The 11,677-nt window shown below is 44.0% G+C and overlaps 1 protein-coding gene across 1 annotated transcript in view; it reads left to right on the top strand.

Annotated features, from left to right (window-relative positions):
* Window positions 1-433: 433 nt before the first annotated feature.
* LOC126278371 (origin recognition complex subunit 5-like) overlaps window positions 434-11,677 on the top strand; it is a 135,562-nt gene continuing 124,318 nt past the window's right edge. Inside the window, exon 1 of the mRNA XM_049978443.1 lies at window positions 434-1,005. Within this exon, the coding sequence (XP_049834400.1) occupies window positions 947-1,005 (59 nt within the window). The 5' untranslated portion in view covers window positions 434-946. The remainder of the gene's footprint in view (window positions 1,006-11,677) is intronic.

Here is an 11,677-nt window from a genome sequence, read left to right as displayed (position 1 = left end):
TTATCTTTCACTTTGAAAATAAAATCACTGTGTTGGCAAAAAAAAGTTTCTTATAGTGACAAAATTGAGTACGTCATATTCACGACACTAAAAAAAATTAAAAGCTCTTACTGAACCTTGCAATGCCTCCCCTGGTAGTTAGCGCACGTATTTCGAACCAGATTTTTTACTTTCATGTGAACTGGTTGCACGGCGAATAAACTGATTTACAATTATTTACTTATAGCTTCAGTCTTTCATACTGTTATAGACAAAGTTACAACACGTGTCAACCATCATTTAACTATTTTGGAAATAGCACTATTAATGTATCCATAAATAATTGTAACAATGAAATCCGTTAGTTGTCTGGTTTGATGTTCGAATACGTACACAATGTTTCTTAAAAATACTGAAAGAGATAAATAAATTTGACATCTTCAGAAAAAACTATGCTTTGATATTTACTCACAGCATTCTTTAGCTTGACAATATAAGCCTTCGAGTACTTCTTTCTTTTTCTCAATATCTTGTATTCTTTCCTCTGTTAACGCCATGATCTTTTTGTTCTGAGGATCTTCGGAATTCATTTTAGTTAGAAAGATCAACTCCAGTCAAAACACACACCACAGATTACACACAGAGTTCTACAATTGCAGTGAGCGAAGGGTTGCCAACTGCAACATAAAATATGCTTAACGCGTATTCAAGACCTGTATCAACTATGGTATATACAGCAGCGGCACCAGTTGCAGTGCATAATCAAAAAATACAATTATAGCTACTGTAATTCTTATAAAACGAAACAGATCAGTGAGTGGTTGTGGTGACCACAGTCAATTATCAATATCATTCCAAGAGCTAGTGAACACTGTTGTCAAACCTGCCTAATTTGGCGGTAAAATATCTGAATTTCGTCTGCACTCAGCGGGAGCAGAAATCAAGAAAGCAGACAACACAGAAGAAAATGTCCCGGCGGACTTTGCGTGAAAGGAATTGTCCGAAAGAATGTGTTGTTCTTGTTGAGTAAGTGTTATTTCAATAAAGAATACATATATCGGTGAGCTGAGGTGTGGTTATAAAACTGGTATATTTTCCGGTTACTAAATCAAATACGGCTGTGTATTGCCAGCGTCGCAAGCGTATCACATCTGCACTGCTGATCTATTTCACAGAACCGCATATTATGAATATGTTGATCAGTTTCATGCGTTAACTGCTACCAGATTTTCGCCAAATTCGTACATCAATATCATAGACGGAAATCAAACTGCCAATGATTAATATTATATTTGGTTGGTTTTGATCTTGGTTAATTTAATGTCTGTAACGGTAGAATGTGTAAAGCATTTGAGAACATGCGTATTATTTCTTTATATAAAAAACCTTTGATGGGTTCAGTTCTCTTATGCTTGCACAGTGGAGGATCTCATCAACCTACCAAAGAATCCACGTTTCACAGTGTCTTTACATGTACAATTTTTCTTGTAAAATGTATTTTAACCGAACCATTGAGGATGGGAAAAAATAAATAATAATCATTTTAATGATGTGAGATAAGACCAGGGCACTCGTAACTGAACAGTTTCTTCAGAGGTTTTTGGTACTGTGTGTTTTCCCGATTCAAATATGGTGGTATTTGTAGCTTCAACAAAGAAATATGAACTATGCAGAATGTGCTCGGAAGATACTTAATGTTTTGAAATGGCAAGGAAACTTCTTTGTGCACTTTGTATTTTAAAGTCATCTATTTATTGGAATTGTAAAAACCAAGAAATGTAATGATTTTTGAACTGTATGTAATCATTTTGTTAATTCTCTTGTACTTTTATTGTAATTCTTTTTGTAAGCGCATTCCTTCAGTGTTCACACATTTTGGGTAACTTGCCAAGTGTCGTGATTCCCAAATTTGGATCAATTTTTGTCTCAATGTTGAACACTGTCAGTTCATTCTCACGAAAAAGAAAGAAAAGGAAAAAAAGTAATTAAAGAGAGTTAATTCTGGACCCCTGTCCAATCCAGTGAAGAGATATTTTTTGTTTAAAATTTGTGGCAAGATAAAAACAAAGGCATGGACAAGCTGGAGCTAAAACAAGCAGTTTTGTTATAGTGCAGGGATTTCCAAACCAATATTTGCAATTAAATATATTTTAATTGCCTTTACTCTCTTCCACAGATCCTGTGTTTGAGAACTTTCCAGGAAGATGGTTTTATAGTATTATCAAATCAATAAACTTTATCATCTGCTGTGTGAAAAACAAGAGATGATAAATTTTTGTAGCTCTCTTCATAAATTAATTGGGTAGTTTACCATAGCAGTTTGCATGTATTCTTTATCACTTCATGTCCACAGCTCATGGTCTAGTGGTTAGTATTGTTGCCTCTGGATCACGGGGTCCCGCGTTCGTTTTCCGGCCGGGTTGGGGATTTTGTCTGGGTGTTTGTGTTGTCTTCATCATCATTGTCATCATTCGTGACAAGTGGCTAGATTGGGCTGTGTAAAAATTAGGACTTTCTACGGACGCTGATAACTGTGCAGTTGAGCACCCCACAAACCAATCATCATCATTTATCACGTCACATACCATTTAATGTAATAGTATGAGACTTCTCAAATATGTTGGAGATATTTATGATAAAACCTTTGTTGGCTTGGACAAGGATAGGGTTGGAAAATTGTCATGAGCTTTTGAATAGAATCAACTTGGCAATATAAGGGAGCCACAAAAAGCTCTAACTCTGAATGCACAGATGGGTATTTTTGCATCTACATCTACATCTATACCCTGCAAATCACTGTGAAGTGCATGTTGGGGGGAGGGGGGTGGGTATTCTGTGTTTTACCAAGTATTAGGGTTTATCACTGTGTTTGAACTCCACACTTCCTGAATGAGAATTCTTTGTTGTAATGCTGTACTATCTCGCTCTTTATTTTGTTTTTAAAGGAAACGCAGTAGTGTCAGACAGATTACTTATAGCAATCGTTACTGTCTAACAGCAACATATTACAGATGTATGCCTAGTATATAAAACCTCATTCTGAATAAAAAAATGTGGGATCCCTCAAGCCCAATGTCACTGAATTTTACTGATTTTTAATGATTGTTTTACTCCCATTCTACCAAGCGAATTGCTGCAGTGGCTAGCACACTAGACTTGCATTTAGGAGGACGACAGTTCAATCCTGTGTCCAGCCATCCTGATTTAGGTTTTCCGTGATTTCCCTAAATTGCACCAGACAAATGCTGGGATGGCTCTGAGTGCTCTCTGCTTGTTGGAATGCATTTGTGTTAGATGCCATTTGAACGCCACCACGTATCATAACGTCATGAAACCATAGGGGTCAGGAGGAATATTACACGATGTCTCAACACATTATACATGTTTTCAACTGAAACTGGGCGAGAAAAAAAAAATTAACTTCCACATGGGAAAAATATATTAAAAACAAAGATTCCAAGACTTACCAAGCGGGAAAGCGCCGGTAGATAGGCACAATGAATAAAACAAACACACACACACATCCATTTTTTTTAATATAAAAATATATTTTTCTTATGTGGAAGTTTCTTTCTATTTTATATATATATATATTTCATTAGCTACTAAATTTCGCTTGTAATTTATAGGTTAAGTTTTGAGAATAAACTTATCTTGTTGCTGCAATGTAAAGCACTGGGCTGACATGCAAGAGAAGTGGGGTCAAACACCTGTATGGTCATCCAGTCCTGTAAAGTGTTGCTAAAGTAAATGCTGGGGTGGTTCTGCTGAAAAAGTCAACCCAGTTTCCATGTCCAGTCTGACCTATGTCTGCACATGTTTGTACAAATTTAGGTGTGTTCGATCACTGCTATCAATATGAAATCATCACATGCAAATGGCTTCCCAGTTACTTCCACTAAGTCTTATGAATACTCTCATGAATGCTCTCATAACCAGCATATGCTGTTGGAAGGATTGTTAACTATTAGGTTGACTAACTGGAGTGTTTCCAGATCTGTTACTAAAGCACAGCATTTGAATAGCTGTCCAGTGCAGTAATCTTTTAGTTCTGTGACATGGGATTTCATTTCACTATTTGTTTGCATAGCCACTATCGTATTCCGTATGTTTGCATACAGTAATTTGGTTCTAATACCTATAGGCTAGCAGCGGGGTAAATGACTGCTTTGAACAACTGATTGGCCAGTTGATTGTTTTTCCACTCAGTTGCTATCCTCCCCCCATCCCATTTCAATGAAACAACCAAATGAAGCTCCCCCTGCGGGTCCGTGGTAAGAATAGACCCGAGGTATTCCTGCCTGTCATAAGAGGCGACTAAAAGGAGTTTCACGTGTTTCAGCCTTTATGTGAGGGTCCCCTGTAGGGTTTGACCTCCATTCTTCCTGAAGAGTGAGCCAATTGGGAAAGGGTGCCTTACATGCTGCATAGTGTCCATCGTGCATTGAAATTTTTAACCCACTTTATCGTTGCTGCATTGCAGTCCTGCCCATTCTCCATCTCTTTGGTGAGGACGCCTTCCTGGGTGCATTTTCCAACATGCACCACGCACTGTCACTGTGATGATGGTGGATTTCGTTCAGTAGCCATTCCATTGTGGTGTGGCTGCCATGTACCCTGTTGGTTGTAGCCTCCTGACCACACAAGGATCACTCTCCTGATGCCTGCTCTGTTAACTCCCCACGTATGCCAAGGGGTAGTTGCCCATCCCCCTGGGGCATCAGGACTCCAGGCAATGGCCATCCTGCCAGGTGGCCTTTGCTGCGAGTGGGTGGTGCCCCTGGGGAGGGCCCCTGGTCGGAGTGGGTGTCATCAGGGTGGATGACACGCGATAAAGTGTAGTGAGTCATCGCTTGCTGGTGGTGGAACACCAGCAGTCTCTAAGCGTTCACAAGCTCAATTCAATGCACAGAAGTATGACTGCAAATCGTTCCCCTCCTTGGCCACACCATGGGAGGAATGTCAGGCTAAGGATGGCAGCGAATCTTTTTCGCCCTGGTACTTTGTATGTTCGAGAGCTGATGGGGAATATTTCATGACGATTAAGCCTCAGTTTTTTGTTGAGCATTTAGAGGACAAGTTTGGGGAGGTGGAGGAATTCTCCAAAATGAGATCTGGGTCAGTCTTGATCAAAACAGCATCCTCTACCCAGTCACGAGTGTTACTCACTTGTGACAGGCTGGGGGATGTTTCTGTAATTATCACGCCCCATAAGAGCTTAAATATGGTCCAGGGTATCATATTTCATGGGAACCTGCTTTTGCAGTCTGATGACGAGCTGTGCCCCTATTTAGAGTGGCAAGGTGTACATTTCATCTGGCGTGTCCACCAGGGTCCAAGGGATAATCAGGTTGCCACCGGTGCCTTCATCTTGGTCTTCGATGGTGATACATTGCCCGAGAAGGTCAAGGTGATGGTCTACCACTGTGATGTTAAAGCCCTATATCCCTCCCCCGATGCGGTGCTTAAGTGGTGGAAGTTTGGCAATATGTCTTCCTGCTGTACTTCCAGCATCACATGTCGAGATAGCGGACGTCCATCACATCCCAATACTCCATGTGCCCTGCCTCCCATCTGTGTCTACTGCGGAGAGCACCATTCGCCTTACTTGCCTGACTGCAGGATTCTCCAGAAAGAAAGGAAAATTATGGAGTACAAGACCCTGGACCGACTGACCAACAGTGAGGCTAAGAGAAAAATTGAACACTTGTATCCTGTGCGTATGACGTCTTAGGGTGCCGCTGCAACAGTTCTGTCACCATCAGCTGCGCCTTCCCCAGTCACCTCTCAGAGCCGGTAGACTACACCTGCCCCCTTAATGGTGGTGGTGGGGCTTTCCTCCATGTTACTCCTGCACCACCTACTTCGGAAGCAACTTCTAAGCCAGAGAGGTGTAAGTCTTCTTCTGCTTCTCTCGCTAGGAAGGGGTCCCTTGGGTCACTCCCTCCCCAGGTTTCTGCTAGTGGTAAAGATGACACACACCGTTGGCCGAAGAGCCCAAAATTAGCTGGTCGTAGGGCTTCACACTCATCCTCAGTCCTGGAGACTGAGCCAGTGAAGTACCAGCCAGGGAAACCTAAGGAGCAATGAGAGAAATCCAAAGAGAAAACCCGTAAGACCAAGGAAATTGTGGTGGCATCCACACCACTGCTACCTACAAGCTCTTCATTCGAGGATGGTTTTTAAAATTCTGGCATCTGCCGAAGACCTGGATCTTGCCAGACCCTGAGACACAATGTATATAGGCTGCTCAGGCAATAAGTCAGTGGCAGCAGGTGACTCTGAAGCATAATATACCTCATCGAATGTTCCATGCCTTCCTAGTCTCACAATGATGTCATCCTCCAGTGAAATTGTGGCAGTTTCTTCCACTGCTTGGCTGAGCTATGGCAACTGTTAAACTTCACACTGCTATCTGCATTGCCCTCCAGGAAACCTGTTTTCCGCAGTGTGGACCCCTGCCCTCCGCAGCTATAAGGGATATTACAGGAACCGTAACGACTATAATAGTGTGTCAGGTGGAGTTTGCATTTATGTCCTAAACTCAGTCTGTAGTGAAAGTATGCCCCTTCAAACCCCTTGAAGCGGTGGCTGTCAGAATAAGGATCACACAGGAAGTAACTGCTTGCAATGTATATCGTCCTTCATATGGTGCAGTACCCCTGAATGTATTTGCTGCACTGATTGATCAACTCCCTAAACCTTTCATACTTTTGGAAGATTTTAATGCCCATAACCCTTTGTGGGGTGGCATTGTGCTTACTGGCAGAGGCAGAGATGGTGAAACTTTACTGTCTCAGTTTGACCTCTGCCTCTTAAATACTGGGGCTGCCACACGTTTCAGTGTGGCTCATGGTAGTTACTCAGCCATTGTTTTATCAATTTGCAGCCCAGGACTTCTCCCATCTATCCACTGGAGAGCACACGATGACCTGTGTGGTAGTGACCACTTCCCCATCTTCCTGTCACTGTCCCGGTGTCAGGACCACAGACGCCTGCCCAGATGTTCTTTGAACAAGACGGACTGGGAAACTTCAGGCTCTGCTGTCACCATTGAATCTTCCCCACACAGTAGCATCGATGTGATGGTTGAGCAGGTGACTACAACAATTGTTTCTGCGGCAGAAAACGTGATCCCTCGCTTTCTATGGTGCCCGAGGTGTAAGGCAGTCCCTTGGTGGTCACCAGAAGTCGCTGAAGCACTTAAGGAGCAATGGCGAGCTCTACAGCGGCATAAGCGACACCCTTCCCTGGAACACCTCATAGCCTTTAAATGCCAACGTGCCCGTGTTCGCCACCTAATCAAACAACGGAAGCAGGAGTGTTGGGAGAGATATGTCCCGACCATTGGGTGACATACTTCACCTTCTCAAGTCTGGGCAAAGATCAAATGTCTTTTCGGGTACCAGACCCCAGCAGGTGTTAAGGGTGTTACCAAAAATGGCGTGTTACCTACTATGCAAACGCGAGTGCTGAGCAATTTGCTTGAGCCTTCGTGTCGGAGAATTACCCCCAGCCTTTCGCACTCTCGAACGGTGTCTGGAAGGAAAAGTCCTCTTTCACTACACACCACAGTGAATGCTATAACACCCCATTTAGTGTGTGGGAGCTCCTCAGTGCCCTTGCACATTACTCTGACACAGCTCCTGGGCCTGATCAGATCCACAGCCAGATGATTAAACATCTCTCTTCTGACTATAAGCGACATCTCCTCGTCATCTTCAACTGGATTTGGTGTGATGGTGTCTTTCCATTGCAATGGCAGGAGAGCACCATCATTCTGGTGCTCAAACCTGTGAAAAGCCACTTGATGTGGGTAGCTATAGGCCCACCAGCCTCACCAATGTTGTTTGTAAGCTGCTGGAACATATGGTGTGTTGGCGGTTGGGTTGCGACCTGGAGTCACGTGGCCTACTCATTCCTCGGTGGGGGCGACTTCTGCCAGGGTCGCTCTACCACTGATAATCTTGTGTCCTCAGAGTCTGCCATCCGAACAGCCTTTTCCAGGTGGAAACACCTGGGTTTCATCTTTTTCGACTTAAGTAAAGCATACGACACGACCTGGTGACGTCATATCTTTGTCACATTGTATGAGTGGAGTCTCCGCGACTCGCTCCCGTTTTTTATCCAAAACTTCCTGTCGCTCCTTACTTTCTGTATCCAAGTTGGTGACTCCCATAATTCCATCCATATCCAGGCGAATGAAGTCCTGCTGGGCTCCGTATTGAGTGTATCTCTATTTTTAGTGGCCAGTAATGGTCTAGCAGCAGCTGTCGGGCCCTCCGTCTCACCTTCTCTGTATGTAGACAACTTCTGAATTTCATACTGCTGCTCCAGTACTGGTGTTGCTGAGCATCACCTAAAGGGAGGCACCCACATGGTGCAGTTATGGGCTCTAGCTCAAGGCTTCCAGTTTTCAGTTGCAAAGTCGTGTGTCGTGCACATCTGTTGACGTCGTACCGTTCATCCGGATCCAGAACTTTACCTTCATGATGATCCACACACTGTAGTGGAGACATATTGATTGTTAGGACTGGTTTTCAAAGCTCGATTGACTTCACTTCCCTATCTTTGTCAGCTTCAGCAGAAGTGCTGGCAGCACCTCAATGCCCTCTGTTGCCTGAGCAACTCCAATGGGGGTGCAGATCGCTGTACGCTGCTGCGGCTCTGCAGAACCCTTGCTAAATCCAGAATTGACTATGGGAGTGTGGTTTATTGTTCGGCAGTGTCCTCAGCATTGCATTTACTCGACGCTGTGCACCATTGCGGGGTTCGACTAGTGACAGGAGCTTTTAGGACGAGTCCGGTGACCAGCGTACTGGTGGAGGCTGGGTTCCCTCCATTGCAGATAAGACGTGCACAACTGCTCACCAGTTACGCAGCACACATTCATAGTTCTCCTGAGCATCTGAGTTACCATCTCCTTTTCCCACCTGCGGCAGTCCATCTCCCACATAGGTGGCCCAGGTCGTTGGGGCCAATGGTGCGGTTCGTTTGCGGTCACTTCTCTCCAGAGTGGGGTCCTTTGCTTTACCACCTCTACTTGTGGTCTGTTCACATACCCTCCATGGTGTATGCCTCGGCCGCAGCTTTGTCTTGACCTTTCATGTGGCCCTAAGGACTCTATTAACCCTGTGGCTCACCGCTGTCACTTTCTCACGATTCTTGACGTGTTCGGTGCCTCTAAAGTGGTTTACACCGACGGCTCGATGTCTGATGGTCACGTTGGCTTTGCCTACATTCATGGCAGCCATATTGAAAAGCATTCCTTACCCGATGGCTGCAGTGTATTCACTGCAGAGCTGGTGGCCATTTCTCGTGCACTTCAGTATCTCCATTCATGACCTGGGGAATCGTTTCTTGTATTTACTGACTCCTTCATCAGCCTGAAAACTATCGACCAGAGCTACCCTCATCATTCTTTGTTAGTGTCGATCTAAGAGTCCATCAATGACCTGGAATGGTCTATTCATTCAGTGGTGTTCGTCTGGACCCCCTGGTCATGTCAGAGTTCCAGGAAATGAACTCATTGACAGGCTGGCCAAACAGGCTACACGAAAACCACTTCTGGAGATCAGCATCAGAGCAACTGACCTGCGTTCATTATTATGCCATAAGGTTTTTCAGCTTTGGTAGACAGAATGGCAAAATCTCAGTACACACAACAAACTGCGAGCCATTAAGGGGACCACGAATTGTGGAAGTCCTCGATGAGGGCCTCTCACAGGGACTCCATAGTTCTCTGCCAGGTCCGCATTGCCCATGCCTGGGTGACCCACGGCTACCTCCTTTGCTGTGAAGACCCACATCAGTGTCGGTGCGGTGCCTGGTTGACAGTGGCCCATATTTTTCTGCTCTGTCCTTCTTTGGCTGCCCAGAGACTTAATCTTTTCGTGCCACACTTATCATTGATTTTAGCAGACTACACCTCATTAGCTGATTTGGTTTTACCTTTCATCTGTGAGGGTGGGTTTTATCATTCAATCCGAGTTTTAGCACATGTCCTTTGACCCTCTGTGTCCTCCACCCTAGTGCTTTTAGGGTGGAGGTTTGAATTTTTGCAGGGTGGCTGGCTTTTTCTTTTCATTTTCGTAGTCGGCTGGCCACTGTAATCTGCTTCCTTGTTTTACTCTCTTCTGACTGTTTCTTGCATCTCTGTTGTTTTCTTGTCCTCTTTTGTTCCTTTTAGTGTGCATTGCCTTTCCTTCATTCTTGTGGTCTTTCCTTTCTTTCCGTTTTGTGTTATATGTCTCATCTGTTTTATTCTCACACTTGTGGCATTGTTTTATTAGGAACAAGGGACTGATAACCTTGTAGTTTGGTCCCTTCCCCCCCCCCCCCCCCCCCCCCCTCTTTTAGACCAACCAACTAACCAACCAACCAAATGAAACTAGTCTCTCTGGGTGTGAATTTTTTTCAGTGAGTTGTCTCACATCAAGTGAAACAACTAGTTGATGCTTACACCTATTTTATGAATGTTTTCTCTTGAGCTCTCTCTTTGAGCGATTTCTCTTAGATATTTTTTCAGTCTTGCCATTCATGGGTGGGACAATGTTGTTAGGGTAAGAGGCATGGTGCAGTCACTGCTGGTAGGCAGGACCACGGTTGGTGTGAGCAAATGGCCCAATTGCTGTTGCAGTGCAGGGACTCACAGTAGCAGGTCACCTCCTCATGCCAGATGTGCTGCTGGTGACACTAGGAGGCTGACATGGAGTGTTCGGGGTACACGTGCAACCTAAGAGGGTTGAATTCAAGTGGTTTTTAATTAATGGACTTCATCATACCTTCTCAGTAAAATAATGGAAGACAAACGGCTGATAAAAATTGTCAGTGTTCTTTTGTTCTTCATGTATCCCTAAGGGAACTTCTATACTCAACTTCATATCCCCCCCCCCCCCAGTGATACGTCATCTTCATTATTGCATGTTAATTACATCTGGAACAACTCAATCCACAGCAATATGTTAATGGGTTTTAAATACTGAAAAGAAGAATAATCTATTTAGTATATAATTAAATGAATATGTACAACTCTTATTTTAACTTTGGCATACCCCGAGATGCCTTCACTTACCCTGGGGCTAGGACTGCCCTGTTATGCTGTGAGTACCACAATTGTGTACCACTGCTTTAGTTCAACTAATGAAAGTATTAGACTTGTTTCTTTCAGAAGAATGAATGGGTAGCTCAGTCACTAAAGGGTGATGTTATTTGAAAGAATGAATGTCTGGTTCAACTGACACGACTGGTTTCACTCGAAAAGGAAGGATGAATAACTGTTTTTGTTGTGTACGATTTTTTACACAGTGGTAAGGAAAGCTGGGCTACAGAGTGGTATCACAACTGTGGTCGTAGGAAAGCTGGACATGAGCAGAAATGATTAGTGAACAAGTTAACACAACAAACAAAATATTTACGTAACTTGTATTTCTCCACATGAACGAAGACTCTTTGCAAATATTACAGCAAGAAATAAAGTCCAGCTGTCACAAATGTCAATCGGGAAGAGCCGTTTGCTGTATGAAGCATGAACTATGGTGTCATAGCACTGAGGCTCCAAGTGGAAGTGGGCTGAGCAGCTGTCAACAGACATCCTGTATCGTGGCGGCAGAGGGCACTGTTGTCCAGAGCTGCTGGAGGCATGGCTTACTAGGTGAACACCATTGTATGTGACAGAGCCAGCGCGACCACTGTCAGC

The sequence above is a fragment of the Schistocerca gregaria genome, chromosome 6, assembly GCF_023897955.1.
Source record: "Schistocerca gregaria isolate iqSchGreg1 chromosome 6, iqSchGreg1.2, whole genome shotgun sequence".
Classification (NCBI taxonomy): Eukaryota; Metazoa; Arthropoda; class Insecta; order Orthoptera; family Acrididae; genus Schistocerca; species Schistocerca gregaria.
The sequence above is the reverse complement of the archived record's forward strand: the minus strand, read 5'-3'. Positions and strand labels throughout refer to the sequence as shown.